At 36.9% G+C, this 27,709-nt stretch overlaps 2 protein-coding genes across 4 annotated transcripts in view; one reads left to right on the top strand and one right to left on the bottom strand.

Annotated features, from left to right (window-relative positions):
• Positions 1 to 23,739, top strand: part of CSN3 (COP9 signalosome subunit 3) — a 53,887-nt gene extending 30,148 nt beyond the window's left edge. The window contains exons 3-18 of one of the 3 annotated variants that reach the window (XR_016192861.1): positions 7,641 to 7,774; positions 7,931 to 8,060; positions 9,223 to 9,335; positions 10,156 to 10,205; positions 12,411 to 12,503; positions 13,293 to 13,367; positions 13,796 to 13,900; positions 14,057 to 14,146; positions 15,355 to 15,405; positions 16,602 to 16,703; positions 17,932 to 18,003; positions 18,247 to 18,333; positions 19,678 to 19,791; positions 20,014 to 20,094; positions 23,149 to 23,279; positions 23,515 to 23,739. Coding sequence is in view for 2 of the 3 variants with exons in the window: in XM_089233666.1 (XP_089089792.1) it covers positions 7,720 to 7,774; positions 7,931 to 8,060; positions 9,223 to 9,335; positions 10,156 to 10,205; positions 12,411 to 12,503; positions 13,293 to 13,367; positions 13,796 to 13,900; positions 14,057 to 14,146; positions 15,355 to 15,405; positions 16,602 to 16,703; positions 17,932 to 18,003; positions 18,247 to 18,333; positions 19,678 to 19,791; positions 20,014 to 20,094; positions 23,515 to 23,595 (1,299 nt within the window). In the remaining variant the exon portion in view is untranslated. Of the gene's footprint in view, positions 1 to 7,640; positions 7,775 to 7,930; positions 8,061 to 9,222; positions 9,336 to 10,155; positions 10,206 to 12,410; positions 12,504 to 13,292; positions 13,368 to 13,795; positions 13,901 to 14,056; positions 14,147 to 15,354; positions 15,406 to 16,601; positions 16,704 to 17,931; positions 18,004 to 18,246; positions 18,334 to 19,677; positions 19,792 to 20,013; positions 20,095 to 22,543; positions 22,587 to 23,148; positions 23,280 to 23,514 lie in introns of all 3 variants that reach the window. The other 2 variants (XM_089233680.1, XM_089233666.1) reach the window with 2 other exon arrangements.
• Positions 3,266 to 7,458, bottom strand: Pmi (Transmembrane protein Pmi). Its single transcript, XM_089233616.1, has 2 exons — positions 7,259 to 7,458; positions 3,266 to 3,936 (listed from the first exon to the last, which is right to left on the bottom strand). The coding sequence occupies exons 1-2, from the start codon at positions 7,285 to 7,287 to the stop codon at positions 3,423 to 3,425; spliced, it is 543 nt and encodes a 180-aa protein (XP_089089742.1). The 5' UTR covers positions 7,288 to 7,458; the 3' UTR covers positions 3,266 to 3,422.
• Positions 23,740 to 27,709: the final 3,970 nt, after the last annotated feature.

The raw sequence follows: 27,709 nt of genomic DNA, 5'->3' as shown, positions 1-27,709 counted from the left end.
CAAGCCTTACACAGAAACAACCTTCACGTTAGGTTCACAACACATACACGAACATTTTCTAGTATGGCCTAGGTCTTCGATCACCTGCTTAAATCTCTTCAATGAGACAGAGCGGCGGGGTATGATCTGGTTAGGAGGGTGAAGTTTTACACAATACCGAAATAATCCGAAGCGATGGTTTCGTACTAAACGAGGAAAGAGAGAAGCTTAAATGTGTAATTATTGTTATGAGAAACCTGTTCAATTTCCCATATTTCGAGTCACGACTTTGAATCTTCTTTCAAGATGCCTTAATAAGAAACAAGAAGGAAATCTAAATATTATGTTGTTCTCATGTATCGCCAAGAACCAGTCTTGAGTGACTTCTTTTTCCACGGTATTACTCATACCATTATATACATCAGCAACTTCACTGCCCTTGAATCTTTAACATTCATACAAACAAAGGGATCATAAATGTTGGTTAACACAAGTGAACTTTACGTCAAAAATAACCATCTCGTCTTTTTCGGATAATTTTTTTTTTCCTTTCAACATCATTAATCACTTTCAGGATTCTTTCCACATGTTTATTGTTGACTCATGATAAATCAAATGAAATGTGTGGACTATTCATTCTTGTAAGTTGCTTTTGACTACAAAAGAATAATTTCAAGCTCAAGAAAATTGAAAATCTTCCCAGTAAGCCTAAGCTTTCCTTAATATCAGGGCTTGAAAAATCCCAGGTAGCCATGGCGATTAGAAAATCGGTATTGGCACCTGAAATTTTCTACATGCGATTGCTAAATTGGATGACACAAAATTTTTTGATTTCATTACAGTTCGTTTTTGGCAGGAGGAAAGGTCATATAGCCCTGGAAAAGTCGAAAAACATCAGGGTCGCAACTGGGGTGGGGAAGGCGGGTCTAGAGCCCCGGGTGCTGGACTAAAGGGGGCTCTGAATTCACCCTTTAACTGCACTAGGTGGATGCCACAATGCATCCTTGCTCCAGGCTGATAAGGTATCTAGTGACGGCCCTGAAAATGCCACTTACTTAAAAATACTTACTTTTAGCCCGGACACTTTGCAAACAGTACACAAATGTTTTCAAACCTTACTTACTTTTTGACACAAAAAAAAGACGTAAAATTTAAGGGTTGATCAAATAAAGCCTGCTGAATGTACGTATTAAAACAGACAAAATATATACATATATCTGATGGTGCAACAGATGCGTTTTCTGGCTTCCTTATAAATTTATTTTTCAATCTACTTATTCCATGCAGGCTGCCATGGCCCCCCCCCCCAGGCTGAGATCTTCTGTGGGCCTCTTAATGAATTTATAGCGTGAAAAAACAAATGATGAGAATCATCCCGGGCCCTGTCAGCTCTACCCTTGTGAGGGCCATGCAGGCCGCCCTTATTATTGCCGCTGTGGTAGTCGAGTGGTCATAGTGACGGATTCGCGTCGGGTTCGAACCCCACAGTGGCGGTCGGCTGAAGTTGGTTTTCTGTGGTTTCCAACTTCAAGGCGCGAATGGGAGACGTCTCCTCTTTGAAAAGTCTCGCCAGAGAGGGCAACAGACATACAAATTAAAATTCAATCATAACACATCACTCACTTCACTTCTGAAATATAGACACGGCAGCACTTAAAAATCAAACACAACACTACATACGCACTCAGACTGTTAGGTACACACACGCAGTTACACTTCCGGCACAACTCACTAGGTAGTAAATCGCCCATAGTTGGCGATAGACCTGAGTTGTGCTCGGTTTGAAAGAAAGTCCGCCTTATTAGACGCGGACACGGTGCGAAAATAATTTCGGGGATCGTTAGCCCCCCCGATTTTATATATTTGTGGGGGAGAGGAAGCGGCCTCCAAAGATTATGCATTATCACAGTACAGAAATGCTGAAAAATATTTACTCACCGAAAAAAATAAAATAAAATCAGAATTGATGAAAGAAATAATTCCAGAATTGAAGGATATTCAGAATTCAACAGGACTCCGGAAAGAGACTATCACTTACAGGTATTGTTTGATTTATAAAAAATCTATCTTACAGCTTAAATGAATTGAATATACATGACAAATCATTGTTGGGATTTATCATTAGAGCCCAGATCTGGTTAAGAGGAGGAGGATATAGAGCCGTGCCCTTAAAAAGTGATTCTCTTCTGCCCTCTCCCCAACCAAAATTCAAATGCTAGTCACCACAATTCAGATTCTTGTATGATGTATTAGACAATATTTTGTACATGGTCACGTTAGCAACAGCCTTCCTAATCATCTGTCATACTTGGCAAGTATTTCAAGCTTTCAAGATGGCTCAACATGCAAGGAACTCCCTCCACCCTTAGGGAGTTTTTGATGGAACCGTCCTCCCACCAAAAATTATATCCGGCTGGCTGAATTGGTTTTTGGTATAGATGTATAGAATAAGTTACCCACAAGCCTTTTAAGCTATACCCCTGCATATCACATTCCCTCGTGGAAATGGGGAAGCATACATAAGGCAGTTTTTATGGATGCACAAGAATGCATAGGCAGATACAGGGAGGGAGTGTTGTACTGGTATCATAAGAGGGAGTTCTGAGATGGATTATTCCCCTCCCCTCTATTCACATCCTCTGTGATAAGCCTTCTCCGGTCAAAGAGTCTGTATTCACTTATGAAAGAATCATTCAACTTATAGAATTCTATAATATAAATATTTTAAAAATTTAGACTCTGCGATAAACCATTTCATTCACCAACTAATCGCTCACAAACAGTCAGGTGAATACACAAACTAGCAATAATTTTAAACTACCCAGAAGAGAAATAGCATTTGAAGTGTATAAATCAGTAAAGTCAACTAATGGGATCAATATCAAGTAGTGCTTTCAAAATGTGTGGCCCATGTCCTTGACCACCTGGCTTATATCTCTTCATTGAGACAGAGCGGCTGGTTATGATCTGGCTAGCAGGAGGAGATATCAAGTACAGTAGACTTTCGCTAGTCTGGCACATATCAGACCAGGATGTGCTGAATTACCAAAATTTTCAGATTACTAGAAGTTAGTTTGGAAAGCTCATTCAAACAACAGAAACTTCGCTGCACAGATATGCAGTGACATGTTTTTCTGCTTCCAATGCTCAAAGAAAACTCACCAAAAAACGCTGGATCTGGATTACTAGACAGGTCAGACTAGTGCATGGCCTGATTATCGAAAATCTACTGTACGTCACTGGAAAAATAGCAGTTCAGACACAATAAAAACGAAAGAAAACGGGCTTATCATGCATCATTAACCATCGTTAATTTATTATTTTGTCATCAAAATCAGTCTTTTCTTTTCTCGTTTCGGTAATATGGTCAATCTCTTTCTTTTGAGCAGTCTTTTACTATCCTATAAAGTGAAATTCACAAATGTAAGAACTATACATAAAAACTAGACATTCTTCAATGATCTGTATATCCTGAATGCACAAACTGCAACAGCAAATAACGTTATGGTAGTCTGCAATATGAATCTAGGTGAGTCGTCTTTGCGTACCAAGACCACGGGAGTCGATATCGATAAGTTTTCTAGAGGTAACCTGTCCAAATTTTTCACTTTCGTTTCGACTTGGTATTTTGAACAAGGATCCGTTTTCCACGACACTGCATAAAGTCCGGTGCAGAACAAGCTTACTGATCCGAGAGGAAAGCTAAGATAAAGTTTATCTGGCCACACCAGCCCAGAAACAACAGACCCAAACCCGGTAAGTACGGCAGTCTTGTGAAGGAAATTTCCCAAAGCAATCCACTGAGATGTGTATTCCCCAAGTTTTACAGGTTCGATCACAATATTTGCACATTCCACCTCTAGAGCATGTTCCAACTCGTTTTCAAACACCTCATGAGCATTGTTGCCATCATATATCTCTCTGATGATAACCAAATCTGGACACTCCACATCGTTACTGAAAAGATACGAAAAGTAAAAATATTATAAAATCATCTTAATGAGAAGAGATTATGTACACACACACCATTCATCCAAGTTCAGGGCCACAACCAAACACCCAGTCAACAGAGGTAAAAACAAGATCCCAACTTCTCAATGCTGAACAAGTGATTGAAGGCAAAAGGTGAATTTGGCAACCCGATGCAGAAACTAGACATAAGTGGATGTGGGGGGAGTTACCCCAATTCAGTAAAAAAAAATGATTATTGGCATAAGTGAAAAGATTCTCACACACATTCTCAATTGAGAATAGTTTCATAGAATAAGACTCAATTAATACTAGGGGGGAGGGGAAACTACACATGTAACTACAAGCTTGACAAGCATGCACGTTCAAAGTTTTGGGCACACACAAGCATGTTTGCGATTTGTAGAAGAATTTTGTGCAAGTATTTCGTATCAAAACTTACTTACAAACAGTGAAATTTCTTCTATTCAAGGTAGAGTTACGAAATACCTTCATTTTAAAGATCTGAATCTGATCTTCATTTTGAAGAAACCGTAACAATCATTTGTTATATCCGATATTCATTATGACCAATAAATACTCAAGTTTAATGAGAGGATTCCACTTGAAGCAGCTTTCCCAACCTATGGTCTGGGAAAATGGGACAGGTGATCTGCGTACAGACTTAAAAACTTTATTACTCAAGAATATCATAAATAATAATGATATGCACATAGGTTTGAACACCTTATATTGCAAGTCAGTAATTCTCAAGGTGTGCACAATCTTTGTCTGAGATGATCTGTCGATATTGATGTGTGCTTGTTCAATGTTCTTAAGTGGTTCTTTTTCGATTTTTATAAGGAGCCATCCACGACTAAACGGTGACAGAGGCAAGGGAGCTGAGAGTTTGAACCCTCAAACTAAGCAAAAGAAAAATGAATAAACCATATAGTCTACATATACCCCACTCCCAAATAACGTCAAAAAAACGATACTACTTCTGCTTTGGCAGAATCATTAATTGCAATTGACACAAAAATATTTGGTAATATTTCGATGATTCCCCCTTTTCATTTAGAAAACTTATACTAATTTTGTTGACAAAATTTGATGGAAAAGTAAGACAAAACACAGAAAGTAGGGGCCCTGTAGATGGCGCTGACAGAACACACACCCCTAGCCATTCTAGGAGTGGTATAACAGCACTTTACATTCCGACTTTGCTTCTGAAACAGAATTTCTAATTTTATGGAATGCTATGCCATGCAAAAAATCTATTCTGGCTAAAAAACTTTGCTACAGCCTATTCAATATACACAGATGTGGCAATTTGTTATAATTGATATTTTTAACACTATTTTAGTATTGCACGTTCACTGGGACAGAAAAAAAATTAGTTATGACCAAACCAATACTCTGTAATATCCGATTTTGTTATAAGCAGGCTTAAATGTATAAACGTGGATATTAAAGCTGTTGCACAAATTCGACCATGCATTATCAAACAACTGTTCCTAGACAATAGAAGTGAGCCGTATAAAATGTTAGTGATTGGCAATACAAGAATGGCACATGAACAACCAATGCTAATTAATTCAAGTCATATTTGATCAGTAGAAATGATACTTAATCAATAAGCATTGGTGTCCCTAGTGTCCTGCCATTAATTAACTCAACACAAAAATGTTTGTGGTAACTTGATGTCAACTACTCCATGTAGCTCCAATCAAAGCACACAAAATTGGAGGTACATTTTTAGCAGGCCTATATCAAGGGTGCTCAACCTTTGAGGGAGTGCTGGCCACTTCATTGGTTTGAATTCGGGTCCCTGGCCACTTATTTAAGTAAATTATGGCACTGTCCCAGATTACTTAAGTGATCTGTTAATGTGAAACAAGCCGCTTAAGTGATCTAGAACTATGCAGAGAGTCACTCAACCGCATAGAGAGATAGGTGAAAATCTGGGGGAGACATGAGGATCAGAGGTGGATTTAACAGCAGATGCATGCACGGGGTCCTGACTTCTAAAGGGCCCCAAAAAACCCAAACTTCACACTTTTTTCTAATTTCAAAGCCCCATCATTTTCTTTTGCACCTGGGGTTTCAACAGACTTTAATCTGCCACTGGTTATGATGTCAATTCACATGTATATGTATACACATTAGATTGGTAGGCTCCACCTTTGCTGCTGGGGAGGGGGGGCATATCTCCGCCCATACTCAACTGATCTGGGAATGTGCAGCGAGCCTCTTTAGTCGCCTGGAACAGCACCACAAATCACGCAAGTGATCTGCAAATGTGCAGTGGGCCGTTTGAGGGACCTGAAACTTTGCCACAGTCACTAGTTACCTGAAATTGTGTCACAGGTCACTTAAGCAATATGGAAGTGCACTGCGAGTCACTTAACTGATCTGAAAATTTCTTGGGCAGTTTCAGTGCTCTAGAACTGCACCACATCTTACTAAAGTGATGTAAATATGCTGCTGGTCACTTAAGTGACATGGAACTGCACTGTGGGTCCCTGAAGAGATTTGTTCATGTGTGCGCGCCACCTCAGTTTATTCTTTTGAAATTAGATTTGAGGTTGCAGGCCATGGCTTGAGCACATTTGGCCTATATCCACTTTGCCTCAACTAAACCGATGAGCCAATACCCATTTTGACATCCCTTATCAGGATTTTAAATATAAAAATAGAATGAAATGATCGCTCTGGTCCATCAGACCTCCTCTGCCCTCCCTTACTTGCAGGCCTGACCATCTCAGCCACACCTTGGGGTGTTTAGAAATTTCAAAGGTCTCGCAACAGCAATACTGTTACTGTCACTTGCTATATTCTCATCCTAGTTCCTGCTCTGGAAAAGATTCCGTGGATCCCAAGGGGTCCGTGGACTACTTTTTGAGAACCACTGCCACAAATGGAAAATAAATGCATGTGGGGGATACTAAAGAGCACACCCTTTGGCACAAGTCACTGAATATTACCCTTCGAATATAGAAATGTGGTTATGAAAGCTGTTGCATAATAGTTCGACCATACGTTACCAAACAACTGTTACCTGCACTACAGAGATGTATTAGCAGCCTACTAGTATTAAATGTCAATAACTGGCGATACAAGAATGACACATGAGCAACCAATGCTAATTAACTCAAGTCATATCTGATTAGTAGAAATGATGCTTAATCGATGATCATTGGTTACTTATGTGTGTGTGACTAGTGTCCTGCCATTAATTAACACCCAACGCAGAAAATGTGTAAAGGTAACTAGAATGCTAACTACTCGATGTGCAGCTCCAATCAAAACAAACAAAACTCGGAGATACCTTTCTAGTATATCCACGACGTCAGCCATACTTCGGGGTGATGAGAAACTTCGAAGGGGACGCAACAGCAAACGCGGGACACAACAACGATATTTCAGTAAAAATCTGGGAATCAAAACAAAAAAAAGTAAATAAAACAAAAAACCAACACCAACTAACGATTGGTGCGTGATGGAGGATTTTCTAGCTCAAGCTCTTTTCACGGTCATTACAAGGAGCAACGCATTATTAGCTGGAGAAATCAAAAAAATTTTAAACAATAACAATAATAATAATTTGCGTATGATGAACGGAAAATGAATTATTCACTGAATAAATATTTTAAAATAACAATAAATAGTGAATTTTTTTTTAACAACAAAAACATTAATTTATATTTCAGTTGTTTTAAAGAACAGTGGTGGAAAAACCAAATATTCGGAACGATCCAAAGATATCAAAACAAAACATTACCCCGAAAAATGGCGTCTCCAGTTGAGCAATTCGTAGTTAAGGTCCGAAATTTATCATCTCAAGGTAAATATAATTGATCTATATTTAAATTCAAAGGCTCAGTTTTGAATTAATTCAATTAATTGAGTTGATTTTGATAGAATTTGGCATATTAATTGTATTTTATTAGTTTTTTTATGTGAAACATTTCACCGGGTATTCCTATGATTATTTCCACAGGCAATTTCGAGTTGCTGTTGGAGTATATAACGAAAAGCACGGAGCTACTTGTGAAACACGCTTTGTTTTTAGATGATATTTTGGGAACTTTGGATATCCAAGAGCATTCTTTGGTGGTTCTTTCCATTCTGTAAGTTTTAATGCAAAAAATGTTTGATAAACTTGTTAAAATCTTTGTGAAATTGAGCTATGTATTAATCATTAGTTCATTCACTCAAAACAAAATACTTTGTTCAAATGCCCCCCCCCCTAAACAAAATACTATGTAAAAAAATCAATGCCATACATGTTGCTTTCTTATATGGTTAATGAATGAATAAATGCCTCTGGGTTACACTAATTTCCATTGAGGAAATCAGTGAATAAAAACTGCTTTGACTAAAGGTCTGTCTACACCATGCATGCTGTGTGTTGCCCTTGAGAAATTTGCTAAGCTGCTGTGTAATTTTAGAAGAAAGGTTACAATTATTTATGAGACAGATAACTGAACTACTAGGTATATGGACAAAGTTTCGAACTGCATAGGCATTCCTTTGGACTCTTGTATGGGGGAAGGGCTAGGATAATGCATGGGTGGGACCGAGAGGAAAACTAAAGTCGGGCTCACCACTAGCATCCTTCTTGTCCTACAGTGCTCTACTGGCTGCGTCTACTAGAAGCAGCATATATTTTGCTTTATATCCCATATGGCCTTAGGTTTTGGTCGGGTTGTATTAGCTAAGTTACCACCAGCAGAAACTGAGTGATCATGATATAGAGGCCCATCTACATCAAGCTGCTGTGCATTGTCCTTAAAGGCTTGTTTATTAGTGTTTACTTAAATGTAAAAATAGGCTGGACTCTATTCCACATATCTTAACCACTAAATTACTTTACCGCTTACCTGCGTAAACAGATCTCAACGTTGTGGTCACCATAAATGTGTTTTTTTGTACCAACAAATCACTGCTTTTGCAGCGGTCAATTCAAGGTAGCCGACAAACACATAAAATAAAAAAACAATTCACACTATTATATGAAATCAATGTAATATGCTGTAAATGCGGAAAACTATGAAGAAATTTCTCACAAAAAATTGAATTAACGAAATGTGCAACCCTTTATCAAACCCGTTTGATAAAAGGTGGTCAAAACTAGCATACACAATATAAACTATCAAGGTTTCCAATTTTGGCGCAAAAAAAAAACTCCATGTCTGAGCTGACCACATTTATGGAAAATTAACCATGCATATTAATGCTTTAAGGAGATTTTTGGTCAAGCATCAAAATTAATTGAATTTTTTTTTCCAGGTGTGTGAAGTTTAGTTTACCAGGACCTCCAGAGTTTGAAGTTTTGTATGAACAGACGCATAGGTTCATAACGAGCTGCAATGGTGAACAAGTTCGCCTTGCTCCTGAGATCTGTGAGTGTCTTACGTGTACTTTCAAAAAGAAAAAGGTTTCAAATTAATTTCCGATAACATTTCGAGACTCGGGGGGGGGGGGGGGACTAGTTAAAAGTCTGGTCCATTGTTAAAAAATAACTATGTTGGAGACATTATGATCTTCAAAACCATAGAACCAACTATAATTTAGAGATTCAATGATATAAACATAATTTGCAAAATAAAGTTCTCTAGAATAAAAAATATATTTAATATTAGAGTTTAAATATTTCAAACTGAGAGCATAAGAGTTCAAATAAGCAGCATTGGTATCCACTTATTAACTTCTCTTGCTCTCAATGTATGGAAACTAAACAGGACCACAAAAAAAAAAAAAATAATAATAATAATCCTCTTATTCATGATTCAACTTACAGGATTCATAATGTTTTAATATATAAAAATAAAGACATTCAAGATTGCAATTGTAAATTTTTAGCACGATTTAATACATTTTTTTAGGGTATTGAATAATTTTCTTTCATTAACATTTTTAAGAACTAGACCAGGGGTTCTCAAACTGTGTGCCTCCAAACTTTGTCAGAGGCGCCGCGGAGCTGTGAACCTGACAAAGATTTTTCTAAAATATTCTTTGTTAAAAAGCTTTGAGGGGAAGTCGGTGGAGCTCGCTGATAAGCATTGAATAGACGCATTGGGGTGCTGTGGATGGAAAAAGTTTGAGAACCCCTAAACTAGATATTTTATCTACTCTTGCGATGGAAATTCGTCAGAGATAATTGTTATCAATGTATGCTTTCCCACTGGTTCTAATGTTCATATTTTATATTTTTTGATTCAGTTACAGGAATGTGTCACATGCTTACCTTGGCTTTGGTTGAAAAACAACAAGTGAGTTTTTTTAATGTAGTTTTTATATGTTCATCACTATCTTCACTGGACTTTGTCTGGCTTTTGGTCGCCGAAAATTACTTCATCAGTTATTTCATTGATATCCTAGAAACGTTTTTCGTTCAAATTATTGACAGCTGCCAAAATTACCTTAAACTGCTTCATGACAACAAGTTATTGATTCTAAGACAAACTTTTGAGATATTTTGACCATTCCCATGGAAACATGCATTTTGTTTACTAGACCCTCCTTTATCCATTTTTATTATCAAAAAACATTTATGTTTTTCAATGGTACTATAAAAGTAATGACTCAGCTGTTGGTAGAGTCTATCAAATAGAATGAAGAAATTCATGTAAGGTTGAGAGGACATTTAATACCTATACACCGCTGTTTTGATGAACTGCTGCAGCAGTTTTACAATTTCAGTTTACCTAACCCACTTGCACCATGGGTTCTTTACCTATCAATTAAGATTGCTTCCATTCTCTGCTGTTGAAAGAAAGGGACATAACCATTACATAGCTGTCAAGTCTCCCAAATTTTAGCTTCATCTCTCCACCTTCCAAAAAGTTCTTAAATCTCCAGAATTTTTACGAAAAGTACAAAAAATCCCTAATTGTCCCTGAAAATTCTCAACTTCATTTGAAAAGAATCCCTGCTTCTGAAAACAATCCCTAAGGAATTTCTTGTGGGGCAAAAAGTCTTTTGCCTCTGATTTTTTTTCCCCTTTCAAAATGACGTCACACGTCGTAAATGGGGGAAGAGTGGGAAATTCCTTTTTTAAGGAAGTTTTACAAACCCTCTGATGGTAACAATAAAAGTTGTTTGTCTTATTGTGCAGGGAAATAGCTTAGCAGCCAATAGTCCTGGATAATAATTGAAGATTATAGTGACGCGCATGTGGTCGAAACTTCCTCTTTTATTGAAGTTACGTATGTATGTGGACGCGGTAGCCCAGGTCGATAAGGTACTCGCCTAAAGTACAGAAGGATGTTTAGAGGCGTCGCGAGTTCGATACCCGATTTGTTCTTGTCAGAAAACTTTCCTGACACAGGGGTACAACAGAAACGGCGACATGACAGCAGAAAAAATTGCTACCGCAGGGAGTCCCCCATTGAGGGGTTAGGTTATGAGTATAAAAAAAAACCAATCCTGCTGTTCGGAATCGGCAATAAATTGTAGGTCCCGGTCTAATTAGCCCTCGTGTGCAGAAAATGACTGTGGTGCGACAAAAATGATCAAATGATCGAATTTACGTATGTGCGATAACAAAACATGAATACTGATAAGCAAAAAATATTTAATTAATTGTAAAGATACTTATTCCCCGATGAATTTCCTTTCATCAAGCGTCCCAGAAAAGGGCAGACTTTTTCTTTTTGTACAAGTTGTGTTACGGACATAAACATCGGTCATGGTGGAGAGACTGACATCATCACCCATGTGAAATCAAAAAAACATCAAGCAAGTGCCACAAAAAGTCAGTGTTCTTTAAAAATTGATGCTTTTTTTCCTTCATCTTCCGATAATTTTGGGGTTATTTGCACATGTTTGTTCACATCGTTTCTGATTGAACTCAATATATATTTTTTAGATCACCATTGAAGTTTTGGCCTCTAGTTTCACTTCTTTTTTACATAGGGGTTTTATTCCACATGTCTTAACTTTTAAGTGTGGAAAAATCCTTATTTTATTTGGAAAATCCCTATTTTATTTGGAAAAATCCCTTTTGTATGTATTACAGAGCGGTTTTAGTATAAAATATGGGTCCGCGCAAAAATCTCCCTAATTTTCATTTTCAAAAGTTTGTAGCTATGCCATATGATAAGAATAATGTTTAATTAGTGTTTTCCAAATGAAGAGCCATGAATATTGCCCCATGAAGAGTGACAGAATGGACAGACACCCAGGCTCTAGCACACGGTGATTTAAGCACATTGTTCCATGGGAACTGGGGTGCCTCCATAGAGATTTATTGAACATTAAAATTACATTGCTAGCCATCACTGAACAGAATGGACCAGGGGATTGGGGGGGGGGGGGGGAAGAAAAAGGATATGTTTTTAAAATGGAAATGTTTTTGAGAAAAATAGAGGGGGAGGTAAAAGACGTGATTTCGGGAAAATCTGAGGCGGTGAAATTGTTCTAAAACTATGTTTTATTTTACCCATCTGTTTTTTTTTTTTTTTTTTTTGTTACAGCCATTGAGAGGGATTTCTCTTCTTTGCAAAGCTATTCAGAAGATCCAGCTCTTCAATTCGCAGTTGACTTCAGTTCATGCAGATTTGTGTCAGGTAAAATTTATTTAGTATACAATGTGATAAATTCACAATTTTAGTAGAAGTTGCATTATACAGGGTGATTCAAAACTCAGCGTACAAACTTTTAGAGGAGGTAGAAACCACAAAAAACAAAACAGAATTACATAGGAATGTATGACCGGAAACCCCAACTTGTTCAGCTGGAGAATAAACGAAGATGCAGAAAAATGGCAAGCCATCCCATGGTCATCACGATCGCCCGATTTATCTAGCCTGGATTTCTTTAGGGGGGGGGGCTGAAAGCCATGGTCTATGAGATGCCCATTGACTCTGACACCGACGTCTCAAGAATCTTTGCCACAGCTGCAAACATCTGCGAAATGCCGGGTATTTTTGAAAGGGTTCGATAGTCAATTCGTCGCCATCGTGAAGCATGTATAACTGTGGATGGTGAGAACTTTGAGCACCTGTTGTGAAATTTAATGTGTACATGTACTGTTCTCGTGTAAAGTATCGCTAAGTAAAGAGTTTTTCCACCCATTATTGGCTTATCAAATTCTAAATTTCTATAAATGGTATGTATAGTGCTAGATTTTCTGTGAATTTCATAAAAATTGGTTGAAACTCTACATGTTATAAGCAAAAGCCTGGCACACATTCCTCTACAGAATTTTCTAATGAATCGATATATGCGGAATGTGTGGCCCTAACATATTTATGTAATTTTTCTCACTGCAGCAGTAATTCTGAGAAATATGGTGTTCTCAAATTTTGTAGTCGAAAGATTTTGTATTCATTATTTTCATTGTTCTGTCATTGCAGCTCTGTTTGCTAGCAAAGTGCTTGAAGCCTGCTGTAGCTTTTTTGGATGTGGACATAACTGATATTAACAAAGAGGTAAGTATGCATATAGTTCAAGTTTTATCAGGAAAAATAAATTATCAAAACAATCTTTCTATATAAGTTTCAGAGGTTCAGGTTAGAGTATTGGAATGGTATTATTATCATATAAACAGAACCATCTTAAGAGCATCATGGGCTCCCCGGGCTAAATGATTTTTCTGAAGCCCTACATGGCAAAATCTCAAAAAATGCAACTACTTCTCATTTTTCTGAGGTCCCAGGCTGTGCCTGGGTATGCCCATACGTTAAAATGGCACTTCACATAAAATTGAAGTTTATGTGGAAAAAAAACAGATTTTATGTCTTTTTTTATTCACAAATGTTACTTCAAGTTCTTATTACATTTCCTAAGCAGTAACTTCAATTTAGATTGCTGCCAAATTATTTTTTCACGTAACCACCTGTTTCTTATTGTTTTGTAGAATGGCAACTTTGATGCAAAGCATTTCCTTCTGTATTATTATTATGGCGGCATGGTGTACATTGGTCTGAAGAATTATGAGCGTGCATTGTACTTTTTGGAAGTTGTAAGTATCATAGATTCGAATTCACGTTGTAGTTTCCAAATGCTTTGTAAAATGAGAGGTTTTCCCCACTGTTTGCTTTTAGTATCACTTTTTGGCTGATTTATTATGAAAAGTATGCTACTAATACTCAAACATAACATTTCGTATTTTTTTTAGGCTATCACAACCCCAAGCATGGCAGTTAGTCACATCATGCTGGAGGCATACAAAAAGTACATTCTGGTGTCTCTGATTTTGCATGGAAAGGTAAACCCTTTGTGCATTTTGGTAAGACCTCATAAAAGTGTGCAAATACACAAAAGTTGTATCTTTTTATGTACAGTCTTTAGATTTATTATTGTAAAGTTTTTTATTTATACAAGTTGCAGTTAACTCTGACTTTCTTCATTGATTGAATATATAAGATACATTTCTAATAACAATGTATTTCATGGGTTTTTAACATGAAAGAGAGGGTAAACTGAAATACAGAGCAGAGCTCCCAACCAGAATATATCAAAAACTGTAATGCACAAAACAATCAATAATGCTGCAGAACAATCTTAGATAGAATTTAACAAAGAGGGAAAAGATTTTTTTGTAAGAAACGTAATTATGTGGGAAATTTTACTGCAGAACATTTTCAGTTAGCTGAAGGTTTGTCATAGTTGCCACAGCTTCTGGATTTTCCAGAAGGCTCACATATTTCTACTCCATCTCCTGGACTTCTGAAAAATTCTCATATCTCCTGAGTTTCAACCATGATTGTAAAAAAGAACCATACTTTTCAGAGAAAAATTATTCCTAAAGAATTTATCTGGAAAAAAGATGTTTGTTATTTGCTTTCATTTTTAAATCCCCGAAATGATGCCACAAGCATAAATTGTAGCCATTTGGTCAAATCACAAAAATTGCATTTTCGTGAGAGGGGAGAAAATTTTCCAAACAGCCAGTGTCAGTTCAGCTTTTAGGCATCCGAAATAAGCAAGATGACTTGTATTTGTTTAGCCATGCATCTTAAGTCTATATGTCCATTTGCAGGCTCGATGGTGATTTTTTTGTTGGCATGATTTGATTTCAGTTTAGTAGTGACAGGTAATTTAACCTACTGGTGGACGATTGTATGCATGATGTTAGGTAAAATTGTGGGGATTCTTCCCTTTGTAAAAGCAAAGGGAAGAATCCCCACAATTTTACCTTTTTTGTTATGGGAATTCTCTACTTTTTTTTTAAATCCCTTTTAATTTATTTTTGTATGGAATTTAGATCCATGCAAAAATATCCCTAATTCCTAGTTTCCAAAATTGGCAGCTATGGTTTGTTGCAGAACAATGCAGAGCGTTCTGTTTTGAAGACATTAGAATTATTTTCATATACATATATATGAAAGTTTTATAGTTTATTATCATGTTTGCAGAAGTAGCACGATGTCGTGATTTTTTAAAGTTAATGATACATGTGTTTCTGTGTTGTAGGTGCCCAACTTGCCCAAGTACACATGCCAAGTAGTTGTCCGCTTCATCAAGGTAAATAATTTTTATTTCTGATAAAAGCAATCATTCTGGTGAAGTAATTCACGAATGCACATAATGATGGCTTTGATGTTAATGGCCTAGTTCACTTTTTTTTTGCCATGGTTATACTGTTGGTGACAACTTTCAAGGAAGTGATGCCAGCTAAAAAAGTGGTTGCAATGGTATAAATTTGGTGGTACTGCTGCCACATGGAAATATCAATGAGTTATGGCCTGTTTTGAATTAAGAATTATCAATCAAATAATGCAGTTTGCAAGCATTAAATAGTCACCTCTCGATTTTATGAACCCCCCCAAGCTGCGAGCTAACACATTTTTACGTACTGGTCCTGTACAAATACCATTCCTTTGAATGCTATTTACAACCCTTGAATTGTATGAGCTAATTATTCAGTATGTTTTTATGTTGATTCTTAAGCAAAATAAGAATTTCGAGACTTAATATAGCCTCTTTGGGGCCGTTCAAGTATTACGCCATCATCGATGGGGAGGGGGGTTTCCGATTTGATGACAAGGGGGTGGGGTTTGGATAATGCTTACGTCATCAACCACACTTAATGAAAATATGAGTTGGATTCAGGGGGGCAGAGTTGATGACGAAATTTTGCTGACAATGGGGGGGAGGGGGTCAGCGTTTTGCTGACTTTTGCTGACAGGAGGGGGGGGTTTCAAAAATGGCTAAAAATTTGCTTGCGTAATACACGAATGGCCCCTTTGGAAATGTGCTGAAAACTTGTAAGCATGGTTAAAGTTATTTTTTAACGTCATTCAAAACTGTAGCCAGTCCGGACAGGAATTTTTCTTCTAACTGCAAAAATTTCAATCTTGTTGATTGAAGCAAGGGATTTTGAATTTTTTTGCTGTAGCAGCTGTCCCGAGCTTTCAAAATTTGCATCTGATTGATTCCCATTATTTATTGAGGTAATTCCTAGAGGGAAAAAAAACTTGCTGAATTCGAAAGGTGTAGTCTTTTTTTTCTTAAGATATTTCAGAGCTTCCCTGAGAGAGGTGTCTCACAGTTTAAAAACTCCTGGGTTAGGGTATGTTGATGTTATTTTAGAACAATGCAGTATATCATGCCAATTTGAAAGGATTAAATTAGTTCTCACCAATGTTTCAAAGTGTATAGTTTCCATGTTGAGTTCGATAAATATTTTTTATTAATTTTGATTGTATAATTTCATTCAGCCTCTCAGCCAACCGTATTTGGATCTTGCTGTTGCTTATAGCACAAATAATGCCGATGAGGTTAAGGCTGTTATGGTAAAAAATGCTGAAGTCTATAACAGGGTAAGAAATTGTTGACATATATTATTATAGCTATTATTATTGTGGCTACTTTTGTTTTATAAATTTGTTTTCTGTTATACATTTTTTTTCTTCATTTGATATGTCATAATATTGAAAAAAAAATAACAGCAAGAAATTTTTTGATTGGCGGAAGCAATCTAATATCGATAAACAAAAAAAGGGAAATTTTTACAGCAGGGGTTGTGATGAAGCTAATAGGCTACAAACAAGGAAAGGATCCCAAGGTGATGTTTTCAAAAAGTTTTGAAAAAAATGTCGCTAATTTTACTCATTTAAATATACACAAAAATATGAAAAAATTTGGCAGAATTATCATGGATCACTTAAAAAATATAAATACAGTAGAACCTGTGTCATAGTTAGAAAAAACTGGTGGCAGATGGCAGCACTACACATAACAAGCATTACACAGAAACAAACTTCACGTCAGGTTTCACTACACGTATACACAGATTCCAACATGTACCAATTTGATAGAGGTTCCGCAGAGAAATATGGACGAGGTCCATGTATGGTTTAGTAGTAGCGGAACCTGTGTATAACTATAATGATAAACCAGCCTATACCAATAATTTTTTTTGGTTCTGGAGAAAGTTTTATTAAATAGAAAATAGCACATATGCTCAAACTGTCTATCATGATAACTTGTCTATAACAATATTTTTGTAGATCCTTACAGTATCATTATAGACATGTTTTACTGTATTAATATTTTGAACTCCAATAGAGTTCAAGAATGAATTTAAACTGTATTTTATTTACTGCCAAAATTTCTAAGTGCTACAAAACTGATAAATGCTGCTACAAAAATAATTTTTGCTTCTACAAAAGTCAAATTTTCATTTCCCCACCCCTGAACACTATGTAAGCATTCAGACTGTTAGGTATACGCACTCACACTGCCGGCACAACTCAATCAGTAGTAAATGTGATAGATAGATGCCCATGGTGATGCCAACTGGGCCCACGATGCCCAGTTGTGCTCAGTTTCAATGAATGTCATTATCGTTGGAGCAGAGCAATGATAGAACCAGACAAGTATAATTATACAATTGTACTCCTGCTATGATATTCAATGAAGAATTTTTATGTAAAATCTTGTGCCAGTATTTCTCACATTTAAAATTTTTTAACCTGAAAAATACGTGAATTATAGTCTTAATCTTATCATATACTGATTATTTGGTGCCTGAATTTTTTTTTTTAGGACAAAAATATGGGCCTTGTGAAGCAGTGTTTGTCTTTTCTGTACAAGAAAAACATCCAAAGGCTAACAAAGGTATTTGTTTCATTGTGGTTTTTTTTACTTCTTTTTGAGGTTTTTGAGATGAATATTTTATTTCTGAAAAATCACATGCATCTTTTCAAAGTTTTTGCATACTTTTTTTTGTTATATGTTACAGTAACCACGTATATAATTTATTCATATATTAATTGCAGTTTCAATTATTTGAATTGATTAGCAGGGATGAAAAATATAAAATCTCTAAAGATTCTAATGTGTATGTATTTCTTCTACTAGACATTCCTAACATTATCGCTGAGTGATATGGCAAATCGTGTGCAGCTGTCTAGTGCACGTGAAGCTGAGAAGTATGTTCTAAACATGGTAAGAATTTTTCCCCTTTCTTTGCGAAAAAGTATTTAGGATTTCTTTAAAAAGAAAGAGGAGCTAATTTCACTTCACAGTTATCATTTAGCTTGCAAACATGATTAGTCTTCTAAAAATTGTTCATGTACACTGTGGTGTAAGATAAGTTTTATAATACAGTATAAAACCTGTTTTTAACAAAACCTGTATTAAGCAGAAACCTGTGTGTCTTTAATGGATAAAAATAGTGGTCCCATGATCTCAGTGTCAAATACACTTGAAAAAAACCTGGATTAAATGGGACTTGTCTAATGCGGAAATGAAAATGAAAATTGTACCCACTTAACTGAAAATTTTACACAAACACCTTGACAATTTTGTGACCAATAGACCAACGTATCATCACAAGTGTTAGAGTGCTCTTCAAAAATTTTTATGCAATCCTTGCTTGTCAATATGAATTCTACTTCACACCCTTAGATTAATAAAAACTGTTTCCGTACTTATTGCTGTGGTTTTAAAAAGCCATATGTGTAGTGGAGGAGTTGCTTTCTGAAATTCTAACAAAAATTTTCAGAAAAAGCAAGCTTTCTCACAGGAGAAATCAGTGTAAGGGTTGAATTTCCAAATGATATGCAAGACTTACGAAATTGTATGCAAGCTGCTTTCTTATACCACAGCGCTGAGAAGAGTCGTAGTGGGCGAAACAGACAATCATACGGGCTGAAAAATCTATGTTGTGGTAAATTGTAAGTGATAGCAAAAACACAGTTGTAAAATCATCAAATTTTACAGCGGTCAGTGGCAGAAAAATCATGTTATTCATTCCCCCCCCCCCAACAAAAAACTTAGTTGCGGCCCTGGTACTGAGGGTTAATAAACATAGACGACAATATACAAACTGAACCTGACATGACAGATATTGACACGCTCATTGAAAATTTCACAAAAAGTCAAAATAAATGTAAATGTCATCAATTCAGATGAACAGTGTGGGGAGATGTTATACAGAGATGTGAAAATCTAAATATTTAGTAATTACAAAGTAAATCATGTACATTATTTAATCTATATTTAAATTATTTACTTCATTTTAATTTCATTTCAATTACATGTGAGATCTGGAAGAAAAAATTGGGAAGCAAAATTACTGGGAAGCAAAAATTGATAACGTCACTTGTTCACTTACGAATCATGTTTTTTTTCTTTCATTTGCGTGTAAAAATGTAATAAAATATATCGTTAATACACGTAGAAATGTCTAATTACTGATATTGTATTAATTTCTTTCAACCATTCCCCATTTTCATTTTGGTAACTTCATGTTTCCCTGTGCTCATTCCTTCATTATTGTGATTTTAGATTGAAGATGGTGAAATCTTTGCATCCATCAACCAGAAAGATGGGATGGTAGTTTTTCTGGATAATCCAGAAAAATACAACAGTCCTTCCATGTTCCAGCAAATGGAGGAAGTTGTGAGTTGTGTGTTTTATTCCAAAATTTAATATTTATTTCTATGCAAATATTTTCTGATTGTTTAAAATTCTACGAGTTCTAAATGAAAAGTTTTTGTATTAATGTTAAGTGTTTAGTGCATAGATCATTGTTAAAAATATTCTTTCTCTCTGATTACTTTTGCAGTAATGGAAAAATGGAAATGGTATTCATCATGTAAAACTTTTTTATTTTTTAAATAGATGAAAAAGTGCATTTTATTGGATGAAAAGCTTCGACAAATGGATCAAGAGATATCAGTCAATCCAAAGTTTATTCAGAAGGTATGTTGTAATCATGTGTCTTCTTTTATAATCAAGTCTTGGGTGAGTTTTCAAAGGGGTAACTGTTGTCAACACTTTTCAGACATTACAGACTAAAAGTTAAATGTGGTAGACACAAGAATTGCATAGAAATGCATTATTTTTAGCATCATATACATATTTAAAAAAAGTTACCATAATATATTCACCAAAAAGATGATAATGATTTTGAAGGTTCAAACAATATATATTTTTCATAATTCTTTTGAGGCTGTTGTCAATTTAAAGATACATTTTCGATGAAATGGTAGCTGCCAGTAGGAGTTCATCCCAATGTATGTACTGTGGCACCATGGGGCAGGGAGTAACAAGCACAGCAAAGGGCCTATCAATTAGATTAATATTGAACATGGGCTGTATTGGATAATATGCTGAGCCTGCACACACGTTATGTGAACCAGAACATTAAAAAAGGAAGTCTCTCCAAAGGTAGTTTTACTCTAAGTGTGCTCAAGACTCCCAATGTTTATATTCATCAGGCACGAACTCTGGTCATATATCGCCATACCACAATTTCCAACCAGTGGAGTGAAGGCTCCATGTATCAGTCGTTGCTCCAGGCTCAGTAGGTAAAGAACTTGTTTCTTATGTTCTTGCCTGGATTCGAATCTGTGTACCTTGACAGTAGCCTTCATAGTGGAAGATGAGCATTTCATCACTGCGCCACTCGGGTGCAAGGTCCTTAGGCTGAATGAATGAACGCCAGGGTCTCTGCCACCGGACTTATCCCTTTGCCGAGATCTCTTCCAGCCCAGCTTCGTGGCAGAGTCTGGAACAAAGTGAGTGCATCTAACAGTCTGAGTGTGTAGCTAGTGTTGTGTATGATATTTCAGTGCTGCCATCTATACTTCAAATTGTGAGTGAAGTGTAATGATTTAATATTTGTAGCGTTGTAGGCCTGTTGCTCTCTGTGGCGAGACTTTTTAACGGGGAGATCGGCTCACATTCACGCCTTGAAGTTGGGAACCACAGAAAACCAACTTCAGCCGACCACCACTGTGGCGCCGGTGGGGTTCGAACCCGGATCCTCGCATCGCGAGTCCGTCACTATGACCACTCGACCACCACTGTGGCGCCGGTGGGGTTCGAACCCGGATCCTCGCATCGCGAGTCCGTCACTATGACCACTCGACCACCACTGTGGCGCCGGTGAGGTTCGAACCCGGATCCTCGCATCGCGAGTCCGTCACTATGACCACTTGACCACCACACCGGCAAGGTCCTTAGGCTGGGATCTTTGGTGGGCCCCCAGCCAGATTTTTCACGGACCCTTCCATAGTGAATTTATAGCATGAAAAAACAAAAAAATTATGGAAATTTTCCTGGACCCCAGGGCTAGAGCCCTGTCATTCCCCACACTTGTGGGAGCCATGGATGGGATCACATCTTCCCCACCATATCTTTGTTTCTTTGTACTGACATCTGGTGAATCCTCTACAAGCCACTAACGTTTGCTTGTCTCATAACTTATTACCCTGTCCACATTACCCAGGTCAGTAAATCACTTGAGTACAACTCCAAACACACCTAGTGTATGCAAAGCTTAGCAATTTTTTATTTTTTGTGTAAAATGTTGCATAAGTGTGATTCAAACTTATTGCTATTTTTATGTTCAATTTCCAAGAATGTAAGAAGTTTAGAAATGATTAGTTTAACCCCTGGGTTATGGGAATCGATGGATAAAAGGTGCCCCACAAACGGCTGCATAAAAAAAATTCCTTTTTCAATCAGTTGTCTTTTGTGATAGATAGATGGCATTCAAACTCAATAAGTTACAAATTCAATGATGCTTTGGGTAATGATAATTTGTTCCGGAAACACTTTCGTTATCTGTAATTGATTAATGGTTTTGTGTGTGCGTACCTTTATAAAATGGAAACCTGTGTAAAATGTAATATTATTTCAGTCTCTAGATGTTCTGTTTCGTGCAAATTTCATTGTGTAATACAAAAAAAAGTGTGATACAAAGAATCGGGAGTCGAACCCACAATCACCAACAAAATAGTGATTGAGGGCAGGCAGGCACTTTACCACTACTCAACAATGTACAGTGATCCCACGTAGTACAAGAAAATCAGAAAATAGAAAAATAATAAAAAAAATAAAAGAACAATATTATATATGCATACACCATCTATATATCATTTTAAGAACTTCACATTAAAAAATGTCTTTAACAAAAAAAATCCACGATCATCTCAGGATGATGGAGTATGCTGAGGGTTAATAGCATTATAGGCAACAAGCTGGATACAAAGCTTTCAGAGTCCCTATCTGCTGTGAAGGCCACTAGTTTGTGACTTATTTGAGGGGCAAGGTGATGCAAAAAGATGCTGTGAAATATTTTGATTGTTGTAATAGGGTTTGTGTGTGCAATTCCCAACCAGCGTATATGTCATGGTACTTTTAGGGTGCTGCTGAAATATCCCAAGATGGAGCAAGAATGCGGTGAGGTATTTAAAATTCTGATCTCACATTCGATTCAAAATGACAAATAATGATGCTGAATTTTTCTAATTCATTTCTATATCATCAGCGCTTAATAGATTTTAACATGAAAAATATTTCGGCTCTCACTATACATGGTAAGCGATTTCCATAATGAAATTTAAGAAATGACAATTTATGAATTTTGTTCACTTTTGTTTTTTGTATTTCCGAAAACAGTCTTATGCTGAAAGAGAGTTTAGGTAGAACTATGCCAATAATCATTGGCTGGATAATTGGGTTTTGGTGCAAAATTTCTGAATTTTCTTTCAGTGTTTCTGAAAATAATTCTTAGAGTATGATTGGAAATTATGTTTTTTATAAAACTCAATTTCTCATGTTTACATGAGAAATTGAGTTACTTTTACAGCTTTTACCATTGCTTATGAAAAAAGGGGTTAAAAAATTCATGGTGTGGATTTTGATGAGGGAGAGTATTTCGTGCAGTTGTATGAAAATATATTTTAGTGATTTGTTGTCTTCTTTTGATATAACGTTTAAACATTTTTTATGTGATCTGGAATTTAGAATCAGCCCAGATGTCATGCCCATTTTTTTGAGAGAATATCCATGTATGTCATAGCAGAGAATGCATAACATGTTCTCAAACCAAGAAACGGCACTACGATTTTCCAGAGCTTCCACAATCTACACACAAGGTGTGACACCTTTCCTGTGCTTCCAAAATTTTTCTCATATCTCATGGGTGCAGTGACCATCCATCCATTTGCTTTGAACCCATATACTCAACTGATACGATATACTGACGAAAATTTGGAATACTATTCCTCCACTTAGAAAGGATGAAATGAAGCTAGGAGAACTTGAAATCTAAGTTGAAAAGAAATTGGACTCTTTGTAGGATTGCCTTTAATGGTTTTTTGTTTATTCCAGAATGCTGGCGTACAAGAAGAAGATTTGACAACAGCTACGAGCACATTGGGAAGCGGTAAAGTTCCTGTATATTCCATGTGAACTGTTTGAAAAGAAAAATAGAAGGCAAATTTTGCTTTTTTCCCCTTTGGTCTGCCGTATTGTTCCACGTCATTTGTAACATAACATTAAGCTATAAATATATATATATTTCAAAGTGAACAATAAAGTTTCCTTATGTGTTAACATTTTTGGCATTTTTTTTCTTCTGCAGCTAATTCTTTTTTCAAAAAACTAAAAAAAATTTCTGATCAGAAAGTTTTGTATTTTGCTGTGTGGCAGATATAAAAAAATGCAGATTTGTAAATGCTTGGTCTGAATACAATGTTGTAATGTGGCTAGACACTAAGTTCTGCTTTTCTATGCTAAAGTTGTGGTTCTCAGATTTTTGCTACCCGTGTGGCTCCCTATAATAAACTGAAAAGGAGCCACTTCAAAACACTAAATAGGTAATCAATGTCAACAGGCTTTGATAAAGGTTGACAATGCTCCTAGGAGCCACTTCAAAACACTAAATAGGTAATCAATGTCAACAGGCTTTGATAAAGGTTGACGATGCTCCTAGGAGCCATGATGCACACTTTAAGGAACACTGTGCTAACGAATATGGTTGGTTCAAGACACATGTCAGTTGGGTTGCAAACATTCTTGTATCCGAGTGCAACATGATGTGATTTGGTTCCTATGCAAAAAAAAAGGTGCTCCAACAAGTGAAATTTCTTGTTGAATGCTAGTTGTGTATGGGGACATGATAAAATAGATACCACTATTTCGAATCAATATTTAAGAGGATGATAATGAGGCTCAAATGGTCATGTTCTGTATCGCCATCAGCAAAAACTTATGCTTTTTCTGTTAAAGCCATTTTGACTCTTTGATAGTATTATCATCTGACTCGAAACTGCAATTCATTTTAACAGATCTTCCTTTTGAACATGTCCTCATGAGTAGCTTGAATTTGATGCAAATGAATAGGAACGTACCTTTTCAGGAATTGCATTACATGTCGCGTTGCATTCATTTCAACGCACCCATCACACCATTTTTGTTTAAAAATTCTCTTCTACCCAGAAGCTACCCCATTTTTCTGACAGCTCAGCCTGCGCTGTTGCTAAAAGTACCGAAAAATGTTACTTTTCCAGCCTATAACGTAACTGAATATTAGTGTCGAGATGAACTTCGGGAGGAAAAGTTGGAATCGTTCCCGGGTACTACATTGCAAGTGCACTTACTCGGTATGCAAGAACAAGAACACCCCGAGTTCGACCGATTCTCTCGGTGAAGACATAACTTTTTCTTTCCGAAGTTCATATCGGCACTAATATCCAGAAAAATCGCTTTCATTGATAGTCCCTTGAAATATTCCATGACCGTTATTTTAAAGGCTCGACGCTCGTTTAAAACGACCCCCCCCCCCCCCATCGTTCCGTCAAATACCGGTGTTGTATCGAGTGGTCGTTATATTGAGAGGAAAAACAAGATAGTAGATGCATGAAAAAATTCGGGACATCTTATCGGTCGTTATGATGGAATAGTCGCTATACCGTAATATAAACTATTTGTATACTGTAACGAGAGCGACTACTGTATTGCATAACGAAAATTTTGAAACTAAAACCATGATTTTTTTACGTGGGACCTATCTAATGAATAATGGTGCAATTTTAACCACAGGCTTGTTGGAATCCGTGGTAAAAGCTGCAATAAGAGTGTCCTAATGTTGGATATAACCGCCGTTTAATCACCATCACATAAAAAAAAACAATACAGGTGTGAAAAATTTTTCAGTTCTTTTTTAGGTGTGGGGTCGCGGGCAGCATCAGAAAACTCCAAGACCTCATTGATCATGCATACGCTATTCAAAATTAATGTGTAAGAGTAGAGTTGAATATGTATCTGCCGAGATTCGAAGACGGCTAACAATAATTTGTACGCCGTATTTCCACGATAACATGTTTCAGATTTGATAGTGCCAGGTTGATATTATTGCAATGATGACTCAAAAATGCACATTTCAATAGTTGAAGTAGCCAGAAAAAAAATGACAGCATTCTTTTTTCTAGTTTTATAAAATAAAACGTAAGTATATGCATCTAGTTCTTATCAAAGTACTGTGAGTATGAATGCATATCCCCTTAAGCAATTTTCTCTTACTGTGTACTTATTGCTTGATACACATTAGGAGACAACCCGTTCCCTTCTACTTGAATACAAAAATTGTCTTTTAAGAAACCTCGTTCATATAAATAAGCAGTAAATTGTGCTGGCTGTTGGCTATTTGGGCCTTAATAATGGATCATGGCAGCTATTTATTTTTTTTATTTGAGAGGATAACCCACGGCAGCAGCTAGACTTCTATTTCTTCTTTTTTAAACATTATTTATATTAGGCTTATTTTATTTTTCTTCTCGTATGCGGCTCAAATGAAGAAGCTGACCTAGACCCAGAGACCTGCTTGGTCGCCCCGTGGGTATTTTCATTACGATTCCAGTCTCTTCCAAAGCAATAACAGCCAGCGGTTTTATGCTGCTTCTTCCTCGTCTTTATATGTGCTTGAAATACGTCAAGTTACTGTGTATATAAGATATGGAACTTAGTAACATTCAAACTCATCAGGCTGAATATGTCCCTAACGGTATATATGCTGTGAGCGTTTTTTTCCCCCGACGGATGGCATACTAAAAATAAAAACTCTGCTGATGCCGAATGACCTAAAAGCTTCGTTCTTAAAACTAACCAAAGATAAATTTTGAAAGAGCTAAAAATGTTTTTTTATCTAGAATTTTCAAAAATAATACCAATCTTGGATTTTCGACGTAAAATAATCAGCTTATAATGTTATAATTATACGAATATCTTTAGCAAATTTCAAAACACGTTACAAGTCTGAATTTGTAACATTCTTATAGACGTTTGGTTTTGCCAAGTCTCGGCCTCCTCTGCAACTGAACCCCACGGGCCGTGATTCCATGCATTAGGACGACCGTGCTCCGGTGATACCTGCACCAGACTTAATGTCAGCTATCCCAATTCAAAATCTTTATGTTGAACAGTTATTAGATATTGTTTTATTGTCGACATGGGCTTGTGCTAGTCCTTCCCACCCTATCTACTTGCACTACCCAATATGTAGGCATAGGTGGATACATGGGGGTTGCCCCCTCCCCATTCACTACACACACACACACCCTCGGTTATGTGTCCTCCCCCCCCCCCCCCCGTTCGAAGAGTTTGTATCCGTCAATATTATATAGGCCCATAAGATAAGACGGTTTTGCATCAATGCCTTAAAGCATGGCGCGGGGACGTCAAGAGAAGGGGAGGGGAGGGCCCTTATAAAAATTAGATCTGGTTGAAATTTTCAAGAATTCGCCTGGTTGAGCCTCAGAAGAATAACTTTTCCAGGAGGGCCCCCCCATGATACTCTTAAGACGGCTCTGACTTGCATGCAGGAACTCCCTCTTGGACAGGATTATTTGACCGATTCGAAAGTTTCAGTGGATTTCCCAAATTGATTTTCGGTAGATGTATAGAACAAAAAATTGGTTGATTTTCCCGGGCCTCTTGGCCAAAAACGCCGACATGAAAACATACAAGATTTTGAATTGGGATGGCTGGCATTAAAAAGTCTGGTACAGGTATCCTTGGAGCTTAGCCGTCCTAATGGGCTGTCCCGGCATGTTCATGCCAGTCCAGCATGGGCTCACCTGGGCACCACTCGTGGGGCTCAGTTCCAGAGGCTGCCGAGACTAAAAAAAAGTACCAAACGTTGTCGATAAGAATTTTATAAAAATCCGCCGACATGAGGAGGCTGAAAGTTACGTTGCCCCGTATATACGGGACTCAAGCACGTACGCAGAAGCGGGAGGAGTGCGTTGCATTGAATATTTAGGGGGGGGGGGTACTCAAACAGCTTCAACGCTCCAGATTCCAGCACCTATGCTCCTGGCACATCCCTTGTTTGGGGAAGGGGAGATGTCATTCCTATGCGTATTGTGGTGGGCTACAAAAATGACCAAGTCCGTTTCTGATGATTATATACGGGGTGATTATAAAAAAACTATCCCGACATATGGGCCCCTAACTGTCATACCATTCACAGAAACTGAATGAAATTTTGGCATAAGGTATTTTGAGGTATGCGCTCAAGAATGAT

The sequence above is a fragment of the Pholcus phalangioides genome, unplaced genomic scaffold (assembly GCF_987345545.1).
Source record: "Pholcus phalangioides strain wild (caught in Gottingen) unplaced genomic scaffold, Ppha-v1.0 ptg000001l_1, whole genome shotgun sequence".
NCBI lineage: Eukaryota > Metazoa > Arthropoda > Arachnida > Araneae > Pholcidae > Pholcus > Pholcus phalangioides.
This window is presented reverse-complemented; position numbering and strand designations above follow the sequence as displayed.

What these genes read in the sequence shown, in the direction of transcription:
- Pmi (XM_089233616.1), bottom strand. Translation starts at nt 7,287, where the DNA reads ATGGCTGACGTCGTGGATATACTAGAAAG. An exon ending in GTCGTGGATATACTAGAAAG is followed by an intron (nt 3,937 to 7,258) that starts GTATCTCCGAGT and finishes GTATCTTTTCAG; the next exon opens with TAACGATGTGGAGTGTCCAG.